Source organism: Camelus dromedarius, chromosome 8 (genome assembly GCF_036321535.1).
Source record: "Camelus dromedarius isolate mCamDro1 chromosome 8, mCamDro1.pat, whole genome shotgun sequence".
In the NCBI taxonomy this organism is placed as follows: domain Eukaryota; kingdom Metazoa; phylum Chordata; class Mammalia; order Artiodactyla; family Camelidae; genus Camelus; species Camelus dromedarius.
In genome coordinates this window covers 18,936,602-18,963,302 of record NC_087443.1, presented here as the reverse complement: position 1 = coordinate 18,963,302, position 26,701 = coordinate 18,936,602, and the positions used below count along the sequence as shown (strand labels likewise).

The following is a 26,701-nucleotide window of genomic DNA, read 5'->3' as shown; positions in this document are numbered from 1 at the left end:
TGAGTTTTTTTTTTTAAGTGTAATGTAGGGATTTAAGATGATGCAATAAAAATAGTTTGAAAGTCACTCCCCCCCATGCTCTATCCTTATAAATGATAGAACAGATATAGGAAATCAATTAGTGACTTTATGCGTGGGCCTAAAATCATGAAAGGGGAGTGCTGGAAAAGACAGAAACAAGCAATGAACCCTCAAAAGAAAGAAACTGTTAAAAATCCATAGGAATAGCCAAAGCCACAGGTAACCTACACCTACACAGTTTACACCCACATAGGAATTCTGCTTAATCACGAGTCAAGTGGGAGAATCCTCAACCAGAAAATTAGTGCACAATCAAGATGTGCCAGTGACTAGGGAATGCCACTACCATGAGAGATAAACTGAGCAAATGGAAGATCTTAAATATGATCAGCAGATCAACTAAAACAAGTTCATGCAATAATCTTCAGTACATAAAGCAAAAGAAAAGCAAAGAATTTTGAAAAAGAACCAGTTAGAGAATTTGAAACTTAAATCCCAAATTGTTGAATAGAAAATCCTCAAAAGATAGTCTGAAAAACAGAATGGACACACTGAAGTGTGAATTAACAAGTTGGGGATGAAGTTGAGAGGGTCTCACAGAGTCGTACAAAGAAAAAAAGAAGATGAAAAAGTTAAGAGATATACAGCCTGGATAAAGAGGTTTTAGCTTTCATCTAGGAATTCCAGAGAGAAAGAACAGAGAGAAAGGAGAAGGTAGTGTTTCATGAATGGCTAAGCATTCCTCAGGAGGGAAGAAAGCTATCAAACTAAAGAAAAAAAATGCTAGAAGTTTCCACAGCAGAAATATAGTTTAACAAAATAAGAATCAGATTTTCACTGTAAATTTCATTAGCAATACTATGTATAAGAAGATGATGAGGCAATGTCTTCAAAGAGCTATTGGAAAATAACTGTCATTTTAGAATGCTACCCCAGCTACAGTATCAGTTAAAAACATAAGTGAAACAAAGGCACATTTTAAGCATTCAGCATTTAAGAACATTTAGCACCAGCAGCTTCTCACTGAAAGAACTGCTAAAGATATACACCTACATAGGAAAAAAGTTGAAAGAATCCAGAGGAAAAAGCAGTATGAAAAAAAGTAATCTTATCCAAGTCATCAGCCAATCCTACTGCTTAAGACTAAATTAGTATTGCCCAAAATGTTTAAACCAACAATTTAGAACTAGAATTCTGGATGATTATCAACAGGAAAGTTGGGGAAAAGGGAAACAGCAGAAGGAAGTGAAAATGTCTTGTCCTGTTTGGGAAGAGTAAATACAAACTGATTTACCTTTATTTATTTATTTTTTTGCATGTTAAGTTTTATTAAGTATCAAATACAAAACGTTCCAAAGAGAGAAAAGCCATCTATTATATCTGAGTTCTATATTCAGCTACCAGTTAAGCAAGGAAAACATGTCATTCTATTTCTTTTACAGCCACATGTAGAAAACCTTTCGATTTTGCTAGGCAAGGATAACTTTGTGTGGATATGAAAAATCAAGAGTAACCAATCGAAAAATAGAATGATTTTCAAACCAGTAGGGGAAAAAAGATGGAACAAAGAAAATTGAATCAACCCAACAGAAATCAGCACTGGGGAGAAAAAAAAAAAGAAACAAAAGGAGGCTACAGGAAATAGAAAACCCAAAGTAACACAATAAGAATAAATCCAAATAAATGATTGATTATAATAACTGTGCAATAGGAAACAATATTTAAGTGAATAAAAAATGGGAGATTCATGTGAAAACAGCATTCAAGGAAAATTAAAATTGCCAATAAACCAAAGAAAAAATGCTCAATTTCATCTGTTATCAAAGAAATACAAGTAATTGGCACTGAGATGAATTTTTACTGATCAGACTGGCAAATATTTTAAATTTTCATAATAGCCCATGTTAGTAGGAAGTTGAGCAATTACCTTATAGCCCACCATTGGGAGTGTATCTTGGCACAGGCAATTTGGAAAGCAATTTAACATATCCATTAAAACCAAAACATTTGCATATGGGTACAAGGAAGTATGGTCAAGGATATTCTAGCAGCATGGCTTGTACCAGTGAGATTGGAAATAAGCTAAATGTCCACCAATGGGAGAATACTAAATAAACCACAGCATACCCATACTGAAGAATACTTTGCAGTAAATAAAAAGAACAATTTAGATTCCTTTGTGGTAATATGGATAGGCATATTATGAAGATTTTAAAATTTGTAGAAGGGACCTAATAAAAGCTATTTATGACAAATCCAAAGCCAACATAATACCTGGTGGGGAAAAATTGAAAGCTTTCCTGCTAAAATCTGGAACAAGACAAGGATGCTCACTCTCACCACTATTTGGAAGTCCTAACCATAGCAATCAGACAAGAAAAAGAAATAAAAGGGATCAGGGGAGGATAGAGCTCAGGTGGTAGAGCACATGCTAAGTATGCACAAGGCCCTGGGTTCAGTCCCCAGAACCTCCTCTAAAAATAAACAAACAAACAAACAAACCTAATTACCTCCTCCCATAAATAAATAAATAAATAAATAAATTTAAACTGTTAACCATTAAAAAAAAAAAAAGAAATAACAAGGATCCAAACTGGAAGAGAAGAAGTAAAATCATCACTATATGCAGATGATATGATACCATATATAGAAAACCTTAAAGACTCCACACAAAAACTGCTAGAGCTGATAAATTCAGCAAGGTAGCAGGACACAAGGTTAACATACAGAAATCTGTTGCATTTCTTTACACTAACAATGAAATTTCAGAAAAAGAAAGTACAAAAACAACCCCTTTTAAAATTGCATCAAAAAAATAAAATAAAATACTTAGGAATAAACCTGACTAAGGAGGTGAGAGGCTTATATGTAGAGAACTATAAAAGACTGATTAAGGAAATTAAAGATGATTTAAATAAATGGAATGATATCCCATGCTCTTGGATTGGAAGAATTAATATTGTTAAAATAGCCATACTGCCCAAGGCAATCTACAGATTTAATGCAATCTCTATCAAATTACCCAGGACATTTCTCACAGAACTAGAACAAATAATCCTAAAATTTATATGGAACCACAAAAGAGCCAGAATTGCCAAAGCAATACAGAAGAAAAAGAATGAAGTTGGAGGAATAACTCTCTCAGACTTCAGACAATACTACAGTAATCAAAACAGCATGGTATTAGCACAAAAACAGACATATGGATCAATGGAACAGGATAGAGAGTCCAGAAATAAACCCACACATCTACTGTCAATTAATCTTTGACAAAGGAGGCAAGAATATACACAATGGAGAAAAAATAATCACTTCAGCAAGTGGTGTTGGGAAAGTTGGACAGCTGCATGTAAATCAATGAAGTTAGAACACTCCATCACACCATACACAAAAATAAACACAAAATGGCTTAACGACTTAAACATAAGACAAAACACTATAAACCTCCTAGGAGAAAACATGCGCAAAACATTCTCTGACAAAAATCTTAGCCATGTTCTCCTAGGGCAGTCTACCCAGGCAATGGAAATAAAAGCAAAAATAAACAATTGGGACCTAATTAAACTTATAAGCATTTGCACAGCAAAGGAAACTATAAACAAAACGAAAAGACAGCCTATGGAATGGGAGAAAATATTTGCCAATGATGCAACTTGTGGGAGTGCAAACTTGGGTTAACAAACTTTGATACTGTAATGATTGCTTTTACCAAATCGTATTCTCACCTTTATGTTTTCTCACCTTTATGTAAGCACATAAGAAATGTATAATCAAAACCAAAGTTTCTCGGTCTTTATACTGCTACTTCAAAGCAAAATGTCTAAAAGCACAAAAGGCTGATCTCTCAATACCAGTCACCACCTTATCTATGGAATTTAACTTAGTTGCCTTAAAGCTGCTTTGCTAGCAGGAATCTGCTACAATTTGTCTCCTTGCAGAGACATGCTTTGCTTGCTTTGCTTAGTTCAAGGTCATAGGTTCAGGGCTGCTTGTGCTTATGGAAAACGATAACTCATCCCTCCCCCTAACCGGCAGGACATGCTTTGCTTATCAGGTGTAGGTGGATACAGTAGGCAGCTGACACTCACAGAAGACTGTGACTTAGCCCTTAGCTGGGAACAGCTGGGCTGCTTCACATACTTAGACAATTTTTTATCATTGTGTGGAGACTCTGCAGTGGTCTGATTTTCATCATCAATTGTTTGGAACACTGTAACCTTGCTGATGACTGAGGTTTAAAATAACCATTTGTATTATCAACTACATACTCCCTGGCTCCTAAAATATCATAACCTTCTCTCTAAGTATAAATTAAGATTATAATGTTTCTGTTTTTCACGAATTGAAACTGCTGAGCTGAATCCCTGCACATACACCATGCCCCTTACTCATTCCTATAACATATTTTACTTTGATTCTTTGTTTGATTATTGTCGATAAATACAAGAGCTTTGGAGGAGCTTGGGGAGTTGGTCTCTGGCTCCCTCTCACTCTCTTGACTTGACAAAGTCTTTAGTAATGTCATTCTTCCGTGGTGGGACTTTTGCTGGACAAAACCCACAATGGACAGAACCCACAGTGACTGACAAGGGCTTGATTTCCAGAATATATAAGCAACTCACACAACTCAATAAGAAACAAACAAACAGCCCAATCCAAAAATGGGCAGAAGATCTATACAAATATTTCTCCAATGAAGACATACAAATAGCCAATAGGAACAGGGAAAAAATGCTCAGTACCATTAATTATCAGAGAAATGCAAATCAAAACTACAATGAGGTGTCACCTCACACCATTCAGAATGGCCATCATTAAAATGTCCACAAGAGATAAATGCTGGAGAGGCTGTGGAGAGAAAGGAACCCTCCTACGCTGTTGGTGGGAATGTAGTTTGGTGTAGCCATTATGAAAAACAGTATGGAGATTCCTTAAAAAAATAAAAATAGACTTACCATATGATCCAGCAATTGAACTTCTGGGCACATATCCAGAAGGAACTCTAATTTGAAAAGATACGTATACCCCAATGTTCACAGCAGCACTATTTACAATAGCCAAGACATGGAAGCAACCTAAACGTCCATTAACAGATGATTGTATAAAGAAGTTGTGGTATATATAATGAAATATTACTCAGTCATAAAAAAGAATGAAATAACGCCATTTGCATCAACATGGATGGACCTAGAGTTTACCATACTAAGTGAAGTAAGTCAAAGACAAATACCATACGACATCACTTACATGTGGAATCTTAAAAAATGATACAAATGAAGTTATCTACAAAACAGAAACAGACTCACAGACAGAGAAAACAAACTTACGGTTACCGGGAAGTGGGGGGAGGGATAAATTGGGGGTCTGGGATTTGCAGATACTAACTACTATATATAAAATAGATAAACAACAAGGTCCTACTGTATAATACAGGGAACTATATTCAGTACCTTGTAATAATCTATAATGAAAAAGACTATGAAGAAGAATATAAATATATGTATAACTGAATCACTATGCATACACCAGAAATGAACACGACATTGTAAAGCAGCTGTACTTCAATAAAAAAACTGCAGAATGAAAAGTACAGAATCAGTTTATATGTATAAAACCACATAAATAAATAAATACTGTGGGTATACATATATATTAATGGTATATTTATATCTATATACATTTATAGACAGACATATGTACATAAATACCTAGAAAAATCTCTGAAACGTTAAACATCAGACTTATTGTTAAGATCACCTCTGAGGAGATGAGACAAGATGAAGCGTGGAGTGTGTAGTGTGTGCTGGCTTGGGGGGAGAGTTTAGGGCAGCATTGACTCTTATTTGTAAAGTCTGATTTTATTTTCAAAGAAATTATTTGTGTATTATTCGTTGAATGAGTCCTATTATGGTTCTTTTTCCTCTGGACGTGTTTGCCTTTGCCCAGAGGGCAGATCTGCTAATCTAGACAAGCTAGACATTCAGGGAATGGGCTGCATAGGCACAAATGGTTTACCAACCCTTGCACAATAGGATGTATGACCTCTCCCTCCCTTCCACCCCACAGTACTTACCAGGTTCTGGCATCTTAAGAAAGGAAAGGGGTCCGTCATATCTGGCTGTGGACTAAGGATGGTAGCCCCCGCTCTTGAATAAGTAGGCTCGTAGTACCCTGCTAAGCAAGGCTATGTGTGTGTGTGTGTGTGTGTGTGTGTGTGTGTGTGTGTGTGTGTGCTGGAAAGTTATCTTTTATGTAAGTAGGCTGGAAAAATTATACTTCAGATACGGTTTCAGGGACACAATGAACCCTACAATTTCTAAACTATGAAAGCTTTTCCATGACCTCCCTTGAGCTATCAACTTTCTAAGCTCTCATGTGTAACATTAAGAAAAAGAGGAACCTTCTCCACTTTGGCAATGGAAAGTTGGAAACACAGCCAGGACAACGCATTATGTCAATTTCTCCTAATTAATCTCAAGTTTATACATTCTGCTATTTAAAAAAATCTCCCTTATTTCAAATCAACTGCTTATAAATCTTTCTGTTTGGCAAACTGGGAAAATATAATTAGAGCTCTTCTAAAATGATGTTATAAAAGTAAAATGCTCGTAACAACATAAAAAATTCTTTCTGATTATCTGAATTCCACACTGCAAAGTCCAATGTGTTTCCTTTCTTTTCTCTCTCTTAACCCCACAGCCCTCAGAGCTTTCTCCAACTTCTGAACCCCTAGCTGTAAATTATAATCTGTAGGATCCATTTGGAATTACAATATTGAATTCTTATAGCATTGCCTACTTTATTTACCACTGATTCTTTCTATTTCTTTCTCTCCTTTGAAGCTCCTAATGCAATGGGTTGATTTGTCATTTCATTGACTAGAATCTAGAAGTAGCTGGTACATGATCCTCACTAACGCTTGGTTCTTTGAGATGGCACTGGCCCAGTGCCTGGGCCAGTGTCCTCTTCCCTGTGGTCCATTTGCCAGGATGCTGCAAAGAAATTGTGGGGAGTCCTGCTAGATCTGGGCCTCCCTAAAGCCAGCAGTCCAAGAGAGGACTACTTCAGTTTCTGACCCTAAGCACTTTTCTTCCAGTACCACTCAGGTGGTTTGGCCCAAATACACCTCACTCCCACCAAGGATCTATTCATAATTTGTGAAGCCCAGTTCCCTGACTCCATGGGGCCTCCAAAAGCAAGCCCTGGCCTCTCTCCCCTATGACAGTCAGCTCTTTCTTAGTCACTTTCCATATGACCCAGAGACACACTGGCTGTCAAAGATGGCACTATGGAGCTGTACTGTTCACCAGGAAACTCTTAGCTTGATTCTTTACCCCACCATTCTGTAGTTTCAGAAGCCTGGGCATCACCTGGGAGTCTGTTAGAAATGCAGCATCTCAGGCCCATCTCAGACCTATTCATTTAGAATCTGCATTTTCCCCAAGATCCTTGGGAGCTACCTGGGCTCATTAAAGTTTGAGTAGCTCAGATTAGAGCTCGGGGCCTTAGATCTCCCTGGATACAGTTGACCTCACAAACACTCTGGCATGAAACTCCTCTGGGATTCTCACTGGTTGACAGTTTTCATCAAGTAAAGGTTGCTATAGGATGACCAGGAAAGGGGCAAGAAATCATGGAGCTGGGTGAGATGATTTCTAAGGCACCTACTAGGACTGTGTGTGCTTCTGAAATGGAAGCAGAGGTGAACTATGACAACAAACAAATCTTGAGTGTGTTGAAAGGAGGTGGTAGAGGTGAGAGTGGTGGGTCTGTGAAGCTATATTTATCTGGCTTTATCTCTCTTCTCTGCTACTCACAGACTAGGCCATCTTCATGAAGAGTAAATGAAACATATCTTGTAAAATGCTGAATGCACTGCCTGGTACATTTTTTATTCAACTACTCTCTTATGTATAGTGTCACTGCCTTTCAGCCAGATACCACCAGGAGCATACATGCAGTTGAGCAAGTTAAGTTTATTAATCATTGCATCCAGGGAGAAGGCACACTATAGATGCCATGGGGGTATCTCAAGAAGAGGGCGTTGGAAAGGACTTACTGTAGGATTTGGATTTGTGTTAGGTGGTGTGGCATTGAATATCCTTAGAGATGTATTTTCCACATTGTTGGAAGTACATCTTCTAGGTAAATTCCTTGAATTGGGATTGCTGGGTCAAAAAGTACATATATAGTTTTGCTAGATACTGTTGGATACTGCCAAGGTGTCCTTCAAAAGAATGATCTTTTCTTTGGGTTGCATTCCCATCAATAAAGTATGAGAATGTCTTTCTCCAACAGTTTTCTTTACAGGATGTGCTGTCACACTTTAAAAATTTTGCCACTCGGATAGGTGAGGAAAATATGTGTGCTCTTGTTGTTTTTTTAATTGCAGTACAGTTGATTTACAATATTGTGTTAGTTTCAGGTTTACAGCAAAGTGATTCAGTTATTTTTTCAGATTATATTCCATTATAGGTTATTACAAGAGATTGAATATAATTTCCCGTGCTGTATGGTACACTGTTTTAAAGTGATTTTCTTTAATAAATATTTGGACAGTTTCACACATTAGGGGCCATTTTTCTTTTCTTTTCTTTTTTCTGTTTTTACTATTGAGTCTTTGATACTTTGTCACTTAATCTTTAAATGTTCCTTATATATTAGGGATATTAGCCATTTGTCTGTGATGTATATTGCAAACATTTTCTCCTCGTTTGTCAATGTCTTTTGACCTTGTTTATGATTTATTTTTACCCTGAAAATGTATTATTTTATGCCTTTGAATTTATAAGTTGTTTCTTTTGTGGTCTCTGGTTTTCAAGTCATTGTTAGGCTTTCCCTACACGAAGGTTGAAGAGGAAGTCATTCATGTTTTCCGCTAGTATTTGTACAGTTTCACTATTAACATTTAAATCTCTAATCCAGTTGGAGTTTATGTTTATGGAAAGTGTTAAGTATTCTTCCACTTTTATCATTTTCCAAATGGCTACCCAGTTGTTCTAGCCTCATTTTTTAAAAAAAGTCCATTTTTGCTCCAGTGGCTTCAGATGTCACCTTTGTCAATACACTGTTTCCAAAACTGCGTGGGACTATTTTAGGGCTTTCTATTCTACTTTTCAGGGAAAAGTATGCATCTTTTCTAGTAAAGTCTTGTTGGAGGTTCTATTATTGAGAAAAAAACTGAGATAAATATGTGGAAGTATTATTTAATGTCATACAGAATTGAAAATCTAAAGCCTTGCAGCACACTTAAAATCCCCACTCTTACAACTGCTTAAAAGATTGTGAACTTGTCCAAAGGTGCATGAATCGAATTTTAATATACTATATGACAGGTAGATTCATCTGAATTCTCGGGCATGGTTATGGCAGTGCAAGAACTCTTTAACATGAATAAACTCACTACAAAGCATGACTCAGAAACATTTGAAAAGGTCTATAAAAGAAGTACCAGTAAAGAGAGTAAGACTGAACAGACAGGAAGGGGAGTTCAAGACAGCACCCTCCCAGGGGGGCAGGAAAGGCTCAGTCAAGAACACAGTGGTCGGGGGAGGGTGTAGCTCAGTGGTAGAGTGTGTGCTTGGCACACATGAGGTGCTGGGTTCAATCCCCAGTACCTCCATAAAATAATAAATAGGTAAACAAGCAAACCTAATTACTTACCCCCAAAATAAATAAATAAATTTAAAAATTAAAAAAGAAAAAGAACATAGTGATCACTGACCTTGGGCAAAAGGGGGGAATGACTTTTCTAGAGACTGGAAGAAAAGGGGCCGAGGGAGCATGTAGGTAGCTGTTTTTGTTTACCTAGCATCCCTTCTTCTTGCTTTTGGTAGCAGTCTTGAATTTTTTTGTTTGGGGACCATTTCTGTTCTTTCTATGTGGTCCTGGTAGAAGAGCCAACTAGAAGAGCGAGAATATGACCTAAGGGGAGCCAATCAGATTCTATTTATCACAGGAATAGAAACTTCAGAGGAGAAACACCAGAAGGGAAATGACTGGAAACGAGTTGTTCTGATGGCAGTGGCTTAAAGGAGACTGTCCTGAATTCCTCTGCTTTATGCCCTTCTCAAAACCATGTTCCGCTTGGCTTTCCTTAACCTCTGTGAGCCCTGCAATGTCTTTCCCTCTAATTTTGTATTGTTTGAGTTTGCCAGTCAAATTCGTTGTGCACAAATAAAGAACTGTACGAAATACAGAAGGTGTAGACACAGAAACATTTTCAGCTGAGGTGAGAAGTGGAAGTCTGTTTTCTCTGGCAGAGGCGAGTAGGGTAGATTGTTTGAACAATGTGTTACAGTTGTGGGAGGGAGATAATCACGGATAAGCATGTAGATCAAGTGTAAGGGAAAGGACTGCCAGTCAGTGCTGAGGGTCCAGCTGTTTGTAGAATATGAAAGTGCAGTGATTTCCTTCACTACGTAAGTGCAGGAAAGGAGAAAGGGCATCAAAGCTAGGAGCTAGCAGAGACCACATGTCAGAAACTTAAGGTGAGGAAATTAAAGGGTTGTCAAGAGAAACTGAAGGCTAATATCATGGGCTCTAGGCAGAACAGGCAAAGAAATAGGGCTAAGAGGGTGAAATGGGGATGAGGGGCACTGAGAGACTGAGACTGGGGTTAGTTGGTTACCGACTAGGGAATAAGGAGAGACCTGAAAGTTTAAGAGGCTGCATTATCGCAGACCAGATTTAGAAGTCAAACTGTCAGCTAATAAAGTCCCAGGTGTGGGTAATCCAGGGGCTTTGAGAATTGGGATGTAGATTAAAATTATTAAGGCACATTGAGGCCAGGGTCAGCCACATGGCCACTGAAGTCACCCATGATGATGTTAGATGAGACGTGCTTGGTAATTGGCTCACCTCAGTTTTGCCAACTAAATTCTAAAGTGGTTTTATTTATTTAAAAAATTTTTTAAATGAATGTAGGGGAATGGCCAGGAGGTTGGTAGATTGCAACTGAAAATGAAGTTCCCTTAAGAAACTAAGACTAGCTATAGTGTGACATAGTGCCTAATGATGTGTGTTCCTGGCTCTGTTTCTTCACTGGTTGTCTAACTCCAAGTAAGTTACTTACCCTCCCTGTGCCTCAGTCTCCTCAATTTAACATGGGGATAACGGCACTTACCTCACAGGGTCATTGCAAGAATTAAATAAATTAATATGTATAAGGTGTTTGGTAAATATTGAACACTTCATAAATGTTAGCTATTATTTTTAAAGGGGAGACATATATAAATGAATTACAATACAATGTGAAATGAAACTTTATGATGAATATTTGTACAAACATAAAGAAAATAATTGAGGAGAGGCACTTAAAACTATCCTTCAGATAATCAGTAAAGTCTTCACTGAAAAGACAGTGGCAAAAACAAAAGAAAGTCTAAGGGTTTGATAAAACAAAGGGCATAGGGGATTGGCAAGATCTGTGTTTAATGCTCACGGTATGGTAGGCATCGTGCTGTTTTACAAATATCACATTTAATAGCACGTTCCTGCAACACACTTAACTTCCTTTTACTGAGGAGGAAAACTCACAGCAATTAAATACCTTGCCCATGGGCACATAGAAATGGAAAGAAATTGGCTCTTCATTTTAAAAAGTAATTTGGTCTGGCATAAGAGGGACTCTGCAGAGGGTACTTCAAAGGTGTGAGGTAGAATGGCTGATGACTGAGCGATCGTGGGGAGCTGGGAAAGTTGAGGATGGATTCGCAGGCAGGGATCAGATCATAAAGGATTTTTGCCTGTCATGTGAGAAGTTTCGACTTGAATAAGCGAACCCTACACAGTGAGCTGAAACCGAGCTTTCATTAAAAGCATGACGGTGGCCAGATGGATGAGTCATTCTCCAGTAATTCTGGACGCCTGCTACAGTAGGCGGAGATGCAGCAATGAAAAGGCGCAGCAGCAGAGAGCTTTTCCTCCACTCACATGGCCGGATGTTCAAAGGCTGGTTGTTCCACAGGTCCTCGTGGGCTCCTCTCTCTACAAGCGACGGGGGGCGTTGAGCTGTGGGGTCTAATCACGCGCCGTCACCTGGGCCCTTAGGCTGAAGTGCAACCGGGCGGCCCAGCCCTTCAGCGCCCCCTGGCGTCGGCGCGCTGCCTTCCTCCAGCTCCGCCGACCGCAGCCGGGCGCAGGCCTCCTAACTCGGGTCCGCAGCTAGCGGCCGCAGCTTCCTTCCGGCAGCGCCCCACTTCCGGTCACGTGAGGAACAGGTCACGTGCGCTCCGGTCACCTGAGGCTCGGTCACGTGCCAGGGCCGCACCGCCTGCGGCTCGGCTTCCGGAGACCTGCGGGGCTCAGCGGGGGCGGTCGTGCGGCCCCGGAGCTCACCAAGCTGCACGGCCGGGATGGTGAGAGCGGCGGGCGGCGGGCGGCGGGCGGCGGCGGCGGCGGCGGGCCGGGGCAGGGCTGGGCCCGGGCTGCCGCCTCCCCGAAGCTCAACCCCCCTTTTCGTCCTTCCCGCTGCAGATGAACGGGACCACCCCCGACCAGGAGCGGGCGCCGGCGTCCGAGCCCGTGTGGGAGCGGCCCTGGTCGGTGGAGGAGATCCGCAGGAGCAGCCAGAGCTGGTCGCTGGCGGCGGACGCGGGCGTGAGAGGCGGGCCCCAGGGACCAGAGGGGAGGGCGGGCCGCCTGGGAGGATGCGCGGCCTGCGAGCGGGAGGATAAAAGCCCCCATTCCCTGTCCACCCAGTCGGCCTTGCTGCCTCTCACCGACTTCGTAACACTTCCCGTCCCGCTTTTGACAGCTGCCTGGTGGCAGCCCACAGGCATCTGGGCGGAAGCAAGTCGTTTGGCCATAACCCTCTGAGTGCTCCTGCTCGGACTGCGGCCCGGACTCGGGGTTCTCTTCGTTGTTTGGGTTTTCTAGGCTTGCATCCAACTCCGTCCTGAGCGGGTCAGATCGGCTTCCACCACACCGCAGGCTTCCTGTGGCACTGGTTAGGGGATTCCATGTTGGGACCTGGACTGAGCAGGGCGTTGGACAAACCAGTATATGGATATCTTTGAGACTCTACGCCCGGGCCCCTATAAGCTCAGAACTGTGATTGCAAAGTCCCATTTGAATAAGATTTTTGGATAAGAGTAGTGGTTTGTTATTTTGCTCTTCAGTTGTGATCCCTATAGAATGACAACCAAACGGGACTTTAAAATTCTTCCAGAAACGAGATAGGGAGTGTCCATTGATTCATTGCCATCTTTTGGATGAGCTTTCTTAATCATTTTCAACGTTGTTTGGTCTTAGTCCTGTCAAAAGCAGCATTCCATTTACATTCCAGCGCGCGCGCACACGAAAGAGAATAGGTTCTTTTCTGTTTTGACACGCAGAATAGATGCGTATAATACTGATACTTCTGTGTGCTTATTTTTTAAATAGCTACTACAGTTTCTACAGGAATTCTCACAGCAGACTATCTCTAGGACCCATGAAATCAAGAAACAAGTGGATGGACTAATTCGGGAAACTAAAGCCACAGATTGTCGTCTGCATAATGTCTTCAATGACTTCCTTATGCTGTCTAATACCCAGTTCATTGAGAACGTGAGTTGCTTAGTTACATCAGACTTTCATAAATAAGTAGTACTTTTAGGAGGCGCTAGAGTCATTGTGATACTAAGTGACCTATTACTAGGTTCTTTTACTATATTTTGCTGGAAGTAGTGGTTTTTGGTAATTGCTGCCCCTCCCCCACACTTCTTTAATTAGTGAAGTTTTTTTTTTGCAAGCCTTTGAAAAAAACCTAGTGATAAAATTTCCCCATATTCCAGACTTTTGATCGATTTTCAGTTTCGAGAGGAGTCAATAGTTGTGCTAAATTGAGTGGCACTCAAACAAGCCTTGTTAGGGGCGTGCTCTGTAGGGAGAGCCATACACCCCGTCTTATCCTCTACGCACTAGCGTGTGGTGACAGTTATGATTATATCCAGTATGGTTTAAGTTACATTAAGGGCACAGTGTGTGTCTATTTGGAATATCTCACCTATCATTTTGTTACAGTGGCTGAACCTGTGTTACAGAATCAACTGTAAACAGATTACTGAGCTTTAACCCATGTGTGATTCTGTCTATATATTTACTGAGTTTCTAAGTGCTAGGTTCTAGGAATATACAGATAAATTTGACAGAGCCCCTTGCGTTTGAAGATCACACGCAATCTTTCATAAGAGTGTAATTCCAGAGTTGAAAGGAAGCAAGTGTGGCGTGAGCCTGATGAGTGAAGCTGAGGATGGAGAGGAAGCTTAGTTGAGCTGATCTTTATTTCTCAGAGGGTGGCTCACTTTCTGAGTATCAGCATTAATTCATCTGTGAAAAGAGGATTATTAAAGTCGACTGTCTCCTGAGATTGTTAGATGCAAAGTAATAGAAGGGATTTTGAAAATTGCAGTATTATAAAAAGCCCGAGATTCAGGATTGTTGAGAGGAGACCAAATATTGTCATGCAGATATCTTATGCAGCACGTGTGTACATTTTCAATAGTTGAGGTTGAAATGCCACCTCTAGGCTTTTTGGGGAAGCTGTGTGTAAAATAAAGATCTTAATAAAGGTCTTAAATCTGTCTTTGCCAATGTATTTAAAGATATTCTAGTGAAATCTGTAGTCATTTTCTGGTCATCTATGCAGAACGTCCATGCTTGGGCCTGAGCATCTTTCCCACTGGAAAAGGCAGTTGGCAGGGCTCCCATCTCTGCTGATGAATGCAGCTCCAGCACTTTTTTTTATCATGCTGAATTCTGGGTCCTTTTAAATATCCTTGTTGTTCTCATTCTGTACCTTTCTTGCTGGATCAGGAGCTTAACTCTTCTCTGCAGTCAGTATTGCAACCCTTGACTGGGCAGGGAATAAAATTGGGAGGCTTCTTTTGTACCTGAGGTGCCTTTACCACATTGATACTGGATTGGTACCCGATTGATACTTTGGGGGTGAGGAGCATCATAAACATCTTTTTCTGAATCATAGCCTTCAGGTTGTCTGTTTTCTCCAGCTCTTCTTTTCTGGCCAAGTTTTCTTAGATTCTGAGTTTTCCGTAATCTAGTTTCTGTGTGTGTGTGTGTGTGTGTGTGTGTAAAATCTTTATTTCTGTTCACTTCTTGGATTCCCTGCCTTCCATCCATCTCTCCATCTCCTTAGTCCTTATGCCTCTTCCCTTTCCATTCTGCTGCCAAATTCCCCTCTAGATAAGCCTATTGGCACTGCCAAGTTCAACTCTTTCCCAGAGAAATTCCCATAATGCCACCTGTTACGTGTTCTTTCCACTTATGGTAGAGCATGATGGTGTAAAGAACATGGCTACGGCTTAATAAAACACACAAAAAAAATCTACATGCTGATAATATTGGGCTATGATTGGCTTCTCGTGTTTTTTCCAAACCCTGACATTGGTACTCATGTGTTAGAATTTTGGCTTGATTGATGGTGCCTTTTGGTTTCATGGTAGTTTATTGGAAAGATATTTAAAGTTGAGTAGGTTTCTGGGTTTTAGCAATTGACCTCAGAGGCAGCTCCCAGGTTGTGAACTGCATTACAAAGTTAGTGAAACTCTTTCTAGGGCAAGAGAAATTAGTACCTTTAGTAAAGGCTCAAGGAGGAGAAACACTAATTAACGGTGGCCAGTGCATCAGTGTGTTATCAGAAGGGAATACAATTCTTAAAGCTTCATTAATCTGTTAATTTAGGAGTTTTTGTCCTGAAGCATTAAGTGACCTAGTTAATGATTTCTTTAGTAACACTTCCTAAAATTGTAATTTTATATTTATTGATGTCTCAAACTCGCCTGCTAAGTCAAGCCCCATGTTTTTGCTAAATGTTGTTATTCCTTGGGCCCAGCATGAGCCTGATATATCGGAACTCAGTGAATATTTGAATGAATGAGTGAGAGAACACGTAAGTGAAAGAGACCAGGGCTGTGTGTAATCTGTTAAGAAATCTCAGCCCCTGGTCCCCCTTTCTTCAGTTTCCCACCTTCACCTCTTACCTTGTCTCCCCAAGTGAGGAAAAGATGCTCTGAAGGGAAACACCACATATATTTAACAACTCTGGGAATTGTTACCTGATTTTAAAATGATCAAAACACCCATGAAGCTGTGAGTTCAGCCTGGTCAGGGCGAAGGAAGTTAGCACTGATTATTTGCTGTGTACTGAGTATTTGAGATGCCACCCTTAGAACCATGTGTTTCGTGTATCTGCTGGTTGGTTTCTTAGGTGTCCTGTTTGGCTTTTTGCAGGCTGTTGATTTTTTGGGAGGTAGTTTTTAATGACAGGTGGGAGAAGAAGTAGGCTGTTGGTGCTGTTCAGACCTCAGTGTTAAGTGTACTCTTTTAGATTAAATGGTCTCGCTGTTTAAAATCTAAAGTGACTTTAGTAGCTGCCATATTGAGAATTTTAAGATTTATTTACTTTTTTCCCTTGTCTTTGAATATTACTCCCCAAATTTCTGGTCTTTATAGAACTTTTTTTTTTTTTTTTAATATGGAAAAAGAAGAAGCATCTGAAATTTCAGATGCTCAAGGAGACCCTTTCAGCATTTTGACATGTGTATTTCAAGTCCATTTCCCATGCAGACGTTGGGCTTTAAGGTTTTTCCTTTCTTGTTAAAAAGGTAATGAACACTCATTGTAGGGGAGATTGACATATGTAAAAAGTATTAAAGTGAAAAAATTAAAACTACAAAAAATCAACTGTAATTCCACTACTCCAAATCAACCAACCACTGAACATTTTGGCATATTTCCTTCTAATCTTTTTTTAAATATAATTTTAATCTTTTCTATTTGTATATATTTGCAGCCTGAATTTTTCTTAATGTTAACATTTAATAAGCATTTTAACACATATAGGAGATTTTGTGAACTTTATATTGCTTTTATTTCATTATGTGACTGTATCTTCATTTATTTAACAGTGCCCTAGTATCAAATTTTTTAATGAAATATTTCATATGTCTAGAAAGGAACAGATACTAACCACAAATGCTAAAAATATACACCACCTTGCGTTAACAGATATTAATGTTTTGCCAACTTTGCTAAAAAGATACCAACTCCCATTTTTTTCTTTAATTCTAAATATTTTGAGTGCAGGCTGCTTTGTATCTCTGCCTTTTTACTGTTCTTACCTGGAGAGCATGTATATGTATCTGTGTGGGTTTATATAGGTGCATGTATGTGTAGTTTGCAGTAAGGATTTTTTCATTTGTTTTTTTTCTACATGGGTAACCTTTATTGTATAGTTCTTTTCCTCACTGACCTATGTGTATGAATGCACGTGTGTGTACATGTATGTCTTTGTGAATACAAAATCATACTTAAGTATCATTGTGGCTCTGTGTCTTGCCTCTGTCTTTAATTATATTTACCTGCTGTATACCAACAACACAGTCTTAAATACCAGAGATCTCAGATAGTCTTAGTAGGGCAAGTCCTCGTGACTTCTTTTTATTCGGAGTTGTCATGGTTAGCCTTGGCTTTTTACTCTCCTCTGTGAATTTCAGGATTATCTTGCTGAATGCCACAGAAAAGTCTACTAGCATTTTGATTGAAATTGCGTAGAATTACAAATTTGGCGTTTGCGGTTTTCCACTATAATTCTGATGCCATGAGTGTCTTATTGTTTGTATTTATGATTTTTTCTTGGAACTAAATTTTGAGAAGTGGAATTCTTGAGTTAGAAGATATGAACATTGAAAAACGACATTATCTAATCAGACTGGCAGATATTTTAAAAAGGTGGACAGCATCCACTGCTGGCGATGGTCTGGGAAGTGGGCACTTTCGTATGTTGTGGTGACCCTGTGACTTGTTCCACATTTGTGGCCAATACTCTGGAAGTAGTTATTAAGATTAAAAAACAGTTTTGTCCTTTGACTTGACAGTCCTATTTTTGGGAAGCCTATAGGAATAAAAGGTCCAGGGCCTAAGAATTTAGTATGTGTGCATATGCGTAGCATGGTCTGTTTACAACAGCAAAAACTGTAAACCTACATTATGTTCCCTAAGGGGGAGTTGTCAGATTAATTATGGTCAAATTCATACCATAAAATACCGTGCGGATACTCAAAAGATCGAGTCAAATCTATATGCATTGAACTAGAAGGTGGTTTATATGAATATCAAGTAGAAAAAGTGGGGCAGAGGAATGTGTATAGTGTGAGGTTGGAGGTAAGGATGGAACAATTTTTAAATACATCTCTTTTACATACATCTTTTTACTGACTTTTCAATTTTAATTGTGGTATGAATCACATCCCATAAAAATCACCCTTTTAGAGAGTGTGCAAGTCAGTAGGTTTTAGTGTATTCACAACATTTTGTAACCATTGCCGGTATCTGATTCCAGAACATTTTCATCCCTGAACTATTTGTAACAAGACTGTTTCACTCTGGGAATTTAAACAGCAATAAATAGTTAAAAACGAAATCACGATGAGTTACAAGAGCGCTAGCTCTGTTTTGGGAAAATAGAGGCCACTTGCTCAACCTGTGTGGGTCAGTCGTGCCAAATCATTGGTAGGCTTCGTCTGTTTTCATATAAATGGAATAATAGTGACTTTTGAACCATTTTAAGCAACAGGAGGACAATAACTTACTTTTACCATTTTCATTGTGCCAGATGTTAACGCTCTTGTTACCTGGTAGACGAGTTATACCATGTTCTCGGTAGCCTCATGTTTGAGTACCTGCATTATTGTTCTTTCAGCATTCAATATTAGGTTAAACAGAAAGGTGTGAACACCAGTTTCTTATTGTTATTGTGACTGTGGTCAACAGGGAGATTGAAGTTCTTTTTATCATGTTTCCCAGTCATTTGTATCTTTTTTTTTTTTTTAATTTTTGGTGAGTTGACGACTGTTTCTTGCTTTTTGTCCTTGACCGATGGCCTTAGCGTTTGTTGAATAATCATTTCTTCCCTGTCCTTGTCTTTGTATTGTATATTGAATTTTTACATTATGATTGATTCCAAATGATGTTTTGACCTTTTAAAACTGAATTTGCTTCCATATATAGCGCGTCTATGATGAAGAAGTGGAGGAGCCGGTACTCAAGGCTGAGACAGAAAAACCAGAACAGGTACTTCCATTAAAACCACTCGTCTGCTGGGTTCCTTTCAGAGAAGAAAAGTGGTGGAGATTTGTCATGCGGCTGTTGGAGGGATGATGGGCAGGGAGATGGATGCTGGGGGAAATGGGGAAGGTTGCTCCTGACAGCCAACAACTGAACTCTTTAGTTTGTTTCTGAAGTTTAGTGAATTAAGAAATGCATAGATTAAATTCCTGAATTCTGGCTTAAGAACCAAGTTGAGGTGCTCAGAGATTGTCTGTAAAGGGCCAGGTAATAATTGTTTTGTTTGCTGGCCGCATTGGTGTCTGTCTCCTCATCCTCTTTTTTTCCCCTCCTCCTCCTCTTCTTCTTCCCCCTCCTCCTTTAAAAATGTAAAAACCTTTCTTACTTTGAGGGCTATTCAAGGAGAGGCCATGCTGGGCTGTAGTTTGTGAGTTCTTTCAAAACTGCCCTTCCCTATCTTTTTATGGCTGCGTTGATCCTTATTCCTGCCAGTTAAAAACAGCAGTAAGATGAGTGCTGGTCCACACACACTGAGTGCGTCCTGAGTGCCACAGGGTGTGTCAGTACAGAGGATGCCGAATGTGCAGGCAGTGTTTATTGACTCTAGTAAGACTGCAGGGAGCTGTGACTTGGAGACCTGGCTCTCAGGAGGCTACTATCTTGATTGGGGTGACAGGGCATAGCGTGTCAGAGCTGCCTGGCTGCTAACTGTTGGAAATTCAGACAAGGAAGAGCTCACTTGTGTGAGAGACCAGGGAAAAGCTTCAAGGATGAGATGTTAGCTGGGTGCGGAAGGGGGTCCAGATTTTAAGGCCATTTCAGTGGGAGAGAATGCCATGAGCTCCAGTTCAGAGTTGGGGGATGTATCTGGTGTTTTATGGACTGTGTTAGTGGAAGATACTGGAGATCTGGCAAGAAGAAGGAAAAGCAGGTGAAGGGCGGGTGCTAGAGGGCTGTATAAAGCAGGCTGAGCAGCTCCAACCTCTCCCCATGCTGTGGCTTCACGTGGTATAGATGCACACCCCTTCTTCCTGGGTTCACATCACAGGCCAAAGTGTAGGTGAGAGGTTCTCGACTTGCTAGCACTGGCAAATTGTACCTTTTTTCTCCTACTCAGGAAAGCATTGTGGAAAGTAAGTCTTTTATCAGAGTAACCTTGAGTCAGCTCTAATTTATTCAGAAAATACAAGTCACTGGAAAAAGTGGGTACTTTTCCAGTAACTATTACCTGAATGTTAGACTAAGAAAGGATATTAGAAACCAGCTACGGTTATGCCTATTTTTAGCCTTTTTATAAGTTTTTTTTATTTTTAATACTAGGAATTTGCTAACCACTTAAGTGAAATAGTATCTGGTTATACCAAGTCAGGGTTTAATTTTAAAGTGATAGCTGTTTAGTGAACTATTTTTAAAAATCTGCCCTGTATTTATTTCACAAGCATGTTTTCACACACTGAGTGCAATTTTAGCTACTTAACTCAGAACCAGGTACACTGGAATGCCAAAAACACATGGCTGAAACAAAAAAACTAAAGCAGAAAGACTTCCACACTTGAGGTAGAAGTGTGAACCACTCTTCAGGTTTTCCCTTTTGGCCCTCAAAATGATGCTATATGGTTTGGTTCTTTGTATAACTGGGTATCCACTTCTGGAATATTTGTGAGGTGGGGAAATGACACAATATTTTTTCAATATTTCTCACAACTGACAACAGTTGAGTGCATGAGGAGACTGTCATTGAGAGCTGCTGTGGTGTGAAATGGAGACGTGTGGAATTTGGTGATGTGTACAGAGTTTTGTCCTGGGCAGTGTGTTTTGGGAGGGCGGGGGACAGACATTGTTCTAGGGTGATGTGCGAGATAGATTACAGATGAAACTGACTCCTTGGTTTGAATCAGATTTATAAAGTAATTGTAATTGTCCAGTTATTTTATTAATTGTAATTGAAAAATGGCATCTCTGTCTGAGTATTAAGTCTTCAACTCCTAGAACTATCCAGAGGGCCACTAACCAAGGTTAGTAGGATACATTCACGGTATCCCGCTTAATTAAAAATGTTAATACTGCAGGGGTTGGGTATAGCTTAGTGGTAGAGTGCGTGTTTAGCATGCACAAGGTCCAGGGTTCAATCCCTGGTACCGCCATTGAAATAAATAAATCAATGAACCCAATTAAACCCCCCCAACAAATAAATAAAAATAATTTAAAAAATTAAAAAATAAAAATTGTTAATGCTGTTAAAAAATGTTAATACACTCATGGTGAAGCTAAACGTCTAGGTCCTTCGTTCCCCTGGTAGCAGGGAGGTGAAGGGCCGTTTGACGTCTTGTGATGCGCGTTCATTGTGAAGACACTTTTACACACCCTGTCAAAGCTGAGCCATCACACCATAGTTGTGCTTTTGCTTTTGTAGATGATGAACCCAGTGCCCCGGAGCTCCAGGATCTTACGTAGTTCGATGTGCGTTCAATGCAGAGACGAAGTTGGGATTTAAAACTTACTCCAAAGTCTGTGTTGAGGCGTTCAGCAGAATCTGACTTTGAACATTTTTAATTGTTTAACATCTTAAATTGTTGAGACACTAAGATTTTTAATTAAGATATTTTTGAAGCAAGCTTTAGGGAACATCCCTAGTTTTTTATTAGGGTAGTATCAATACATTGGAGGTCTTACTGAACAGCATTTTTTTGTAGGAGAAGACCCGGGAACAGAAAGAAGTAGATCTGATTCCTAAGGTCCAGGAGGCTGTGAACTATGGCTTACAAGTGCTGGAGAGTGCATTTGAGCAACTAGATATAAAAGCAGGAAATTCAGACTCTGAAGAAGATGATGCTAATGAGCGGGTGGAATTGATCCTGGAGCCAAAGGTAAAGACACTCAACTGAAATATTTATTGTCACACCTGTTGTGTTTTGGGTACTTTACTTGGGCACAGAGTTGATAAGACACGGACTTCTAGGAAGTGAGCGTGTCACTTAGCCATCTCACCTTGACTCCATCAGAGAGACTTGCTGTACATGAGCATCAAGTGAGCACTTACTAGTTACTAGCATGCCAAGTCAGGGAGTGCAGAGATGCAGGGCATGGTTCCTGACCTCAAGATGCCTATTACAGCAGTGTCAGATGGTGGGGGAGAGGGGACATTTCCGAGAGTCACCATCACAAATGCTGTGAGAGCGAACTGACTTCCAACTGGGGAAATTAGAGTCAAGATGAGATTTGAGCTGAGTTTTGGAAGATGAGGAGGCTCATGAGAGGTAGATGTTGTTGGGAACCTGACATTCTGTAGCTTGCACTAAGAGAGACCGCAGAAGTGGTAAAAGACATGTGGGTTGGTCCCAGGTCGTGGCCATTATGAACAGAGCTGCCACAAACGTTCACAAGGAGATTAGCTTAGCAGGTGTTTGTTGCTTTACTGTGATGCTCTCTAAAATTGGCAAAGGAGGCAAATGGGGCAACGCAGAGTCGCTCAGTGGTAAACACAAGAGGTTGCTGTACTAAACTTGCAAGTCCTTGTGAATTGAGGCATGCCACAAAACCAGACTCCTAGGGCTTCACTTAGCTGCACTTTCCTCTTCCAGTTGGAGCTGACAGCGCTGGCGTGCCAAGCTGGGGCCAATCCTTTAGCACTGGTGCAGTTCCCAGCTTGCTTTTTCACTGAAGGGACTTAGAAGTCAGTCAGCAAACCCTGGGAAGTGTATTGCAGGGGCCACACTTGCTACTTCCAGGTCCCACACCACTTTCCCTGTGACAGGAGGCCGCGGGAATGCCGGCTGAGTCAGGGAGCAATTAGCCTGGTTAGCATTTTTCTTTCTTTGCACGAAATTGGTTGCTGTTGTATCTTTAACCTTTACATTATTAACCTTCCCAGACTTTCTGTTGTTTGTGGAGCATCAGAATTGTTCTTTCCTGCCCCCAGGCTCTTTTCTGTGAGTGATATTAAGGCCAAAGGGCCATATCTCACCTTGGAGGTGGGAGGTTGCAGGTAGCCATACGGTGGGGCGCTTTCTTGACCCTAAATTTTGAATGTGTGTGATGGCCTGAAATGGAAGGCTCTCCAACATGTAATACCACGGCTCCTTCATTTCATTCTGTTGTTTTATCATCCCATCTTATTTTACGAACTTCACTGCTCCGAATTCCACAGTGTGAACCTCTGGGGGACCATTTTTGTTAATATAATTAGGCTCTTGAGAGATCCTGTATGACTCAGCTTTACTTTGTCATCTTTACCTAGGATTTGACTTTTTTTAATTGATGATTTTTGTTTTTAATCCTGCTGTTTCTTATTCTCCACTTTTATCATATAACCTTTTTAGGGTAGTCAGATGGAACAATGTCACATGGAATACCTAATTTTATTTTCAATCTGAATATTTAATTGCTTATCCCCTTTCATTATTTGCAGGATCTGTACATTGATCGTCCTTTACCTTACTTAATTGGGTCAAAGCTATTCATGGAGCAGGAAGATGTAGGCCTTGGAGAGCTTTCTAGTGAAGGTACTCTTTTGCACCAAATATTTTTGTTGCTTTTAACATTTAGAAATACTTTCAGACCTTAAAGTTATGGCTAGTACAAAGGATGCCCACATACCCTTTACCCACATTTACCATTTTGTTAACATTTCACATTTGTTTTTATCATTCTCTCTCTACATAATACATAATATTTTTTTCTGAACCTCTTTGGGAGACATCACACAGAGGCCAGGCCCTCTTACTCCTGTATACAGTTGGCTCTCCAAATCCACGAGTTTTGCATCCGTGTATTCAACTAACCTGGATTGAAAATACTTGGGAATAAAAAATTCCAGCAAAAAAGCAAAACTTATATTTGCCATGCACAGGCAACTGTTTACATAGCATTTACATTGTATTTATAGCTATTTACACATCATTTGCATCGTATTAGGTATTTTAAGTAACCCGGAGATGATTTAAGGTTGTATACGAGAAGAACATGGGAGGTTGTGTGTGTAAGTTGTGTGCAGATACTATACCATTTTGGTATCTGTGCGTGTGTGTGTGTGTGTGTGTGTGTGTGTGTGTGTGTGTGGCGGGGGTTGTCCTGGAACCAGTTCTTCAAGGGGCAACTGTTTCTTTGTGTATTTTCTAAAAATAAGAACATTCTCTTAGAGTTACATATTCTGCATATTCATTTGAGCGTCTGTCATCTGGGTTGGACATGTGTATTAGGCTCTGATGTGAGGCTTTTAATATGAATATCCTGTTAATGAATTTTAAAAAACTGTCGAAGTGATTGAATCCTGTGAGACTTGGCAAGTATGTGCAAATCAAGTATACTTGACTTCAACTTTTTTCTGTGAAATAAAGTCACCAGTTGTCAGTTCTCTAACGAGCAACAATAAAAAGGTACTATTATCATAGTTAGGAAATTTCACCGGACATAATACTAGCTAATCTTCAGTCATATTGAGATTTTTCCAGCTGTTGCAATAATGTCCTTTACTGTGTCTCTTTTTCTCTGATCCAGAATCCAATCCAGGCTCACTCATGCATTTAGTTCTCAGATCTCCAGTCTTTTTAGTCTGAATAGCATTTCTCAGCCTTTCTTTGCTTTTCGCGACCTTGACATCTTCAAAGAGTACAGGCTAGTTTTTTTTCTTTGTAACCAGTATATTTTTGGTAACCCATTAGTGTCTTGTGGGGAGATACTTTGAGGCTATGTAAATGTTCCGTTCCTCACTGTAGTGAAGATATTTTTAATCCCAGTTGATGGATATATTTGCTTTTTATCAGAATCTCTTGATGTGGATGTGTGGGGCTTTGTGACCTTGAGAAGGAACGAAGGACGTTTTCTTATGACTAATGGCGATAACCTTTGTCTTTCTTCTAACCAGAAGGTTCAGTAGGCAGCGATCATGGTAGTATTGCGGACAGTGAAGAAGAGAACGAGGAAGAGGTAAGTGCTTTTTGATGAGTCCAGGTCATGGTGGGCAGGAAACTTGTGTGTATAGTGGGCTAAGTGGATAACTTACTTGTGAATAAGCAATTCATTTACATAAAACCTTTACTAGTGATGGAAGCCATATTCTGAAGTTTTTTCCTTGAGTTGGGGGTTCCTTTTTGTCTTGTGTACTGAACCAAGGAGAACTGCTTTAATCTCTTTTACCATCACCCTCCCTCCCACCTCCCCGCCATCTCTTATTGCCAATCTGTTTTGAGTGAGGCAGCTTGGATATTTGGGTGGAATTTCTACCCGAGATGTAGTCTTTGAGTAACTTCTGTCTTTGAATAATTGCGGGGAAAACGTCTACATTTAAAACTTTTTTTTTTTAACTATAAAACCTTGTAGATCAGAAGAATGCTAAAAGCATCCACATACATTTTAGCTTTGTGCTGCCTCTGGCAGCTTCATACACACAGAACATAATCTGACCTCCTGCTCTGGGGTCACAGGGTCCGTGGGCCTTGATCACTGTTATGTCTAGAGTTGTTCCTTTAAACGAAATATTCGTTATTGCAAAGGGCAGAAACACTTTGAAGGATGGTCCCCGAGTGTCAGTTTTTAAAAGGAGAGTTTTGTACGTGTGCTCTTCTCTCCTCCTCCTGCTCCATTCCCACTGTGCCCTCTCTCTAGCCCTGCTTCATCCCTGCAAACAAAACACCTCACAGGAGGAAATAAGCTTTTCTTAAATAACCTGGCCATAACTGATGGTCATTAGCAGAATCCTTTGCTTTTAGCCATTGAAGCATCTCTTTACCTAATTGCTTGTGTGAAATACTGCTGTTCCCTCCTTGGGCCTGTTGGTATAACTGTCCCACTTAGAGGACATAGAGAGCAGAGAGTCCCAAGCGTGAAATAACACAGACCAGCTTTTGATAATTTAGTCAATTAAATGTGCGACTCTTACTTTAAATTCAGAGGTTAGAGAAGATAGGGCCGATTGATATGAACAAATTGTTAGATGAATTTAAATGAATCACAAAAATTACCTGTTAACCAGAGCAGCCCTTGGTGATAATGCTAACTCCACCTTATCTGCACTGTGATACTTAGGTGACCAGTAGTCAGTACAGAGAAACTGGCGTTGACTGCCTCAGAGACTTAGACCCAAAAATCATTTCTATGCTTCCAAGTAAAGCCTCTGTTCACAATGAAACCTTTTTTTCCCCCCTTAAAGGAGTCAGATGAAGATTTTGCCAATCACAGTGACAATGATCAAAACCAGGTAAGGCTCATATGTTGAAGTGACTTGTAAATTTTAATTAAAGCACAGCATATACCCTAAATATATACTGAAATTACTTCTAAGTGACTTATGGAAAAGTAAGGATTTATTCATGTTTACCACTATTCATGTGTTTTCTTCAAGCATTTCATGTTTTTAGGCTAACTACCCCCTTGTATATTTTTCCTCAATTTCACTTTATATTTTATCTTCGTTTTTCTTAGACAACAAAGAAGTAAAAAACTGAATTGAGAAACAGAGCCTCTAAAATCAAGCCTAGTTACCCAAACTGAATTTTTCACATGAATCTACCTTCCTGTTTTAAAATTTGAGATAATATAGCAATAAGGTTAAGGAACACTCAAAAGATGGAAATTCTCTAATTCCACTGTCTTAGCACTGTTGTCTTAAGTTTTG

At 39.9% G+C, this 26,701-nt stretch overlaps 1 protein-coding gene across 11 annotated transcripts in view; it reads left to right on the top strand.

Moving 5' to 3' along the window:
* Positions 1–12,240: 12,240 nt before the first annotated feature.
* The window catches only part of LOC105093427 (WASH complex subunit 2), a 49,212-nt gene continuing 34,751 nt past the window's right edge, over positions 12,241–26,701 (top strand). For all 11 annotated transcript variants that reach the window (XM_031460959.2, XM_031460958.2, XM_031460957.2 and 8 more), the window contains exons 1-8: positions 12,241–12,380; positions 12,499–12,621; positions 13,408–13,572; positions 19,033–19,095; positions 21,783–21,956; positions 23,498–23,591; positions 24,953–25,014; positions 26,237–26,284. In XM_031460959.2, the coding sequence (XP_031316819.1) occupies positions 12,378–12,380; positions 12,499–12,621; positions 13,408–13,572; positions 19,033–19,095; positions 21,783–21,956; positions 23,498–23,591; positions 24,953–25,014; positions 26,237–26,284 (732 nt within the window). In that variant the 5' untranslated portion in view covers positions 12,241–12,377. The remainder of the gene's footprint in view (positions 12,381–12,498; positions 12,622–13,407; positions 13,573–19,032; positions 19,096–21,782; positions 21,957–23,497; positions 23,592–24,952; positions 25,015–26,236; positions 26,285–26,701) is intronic.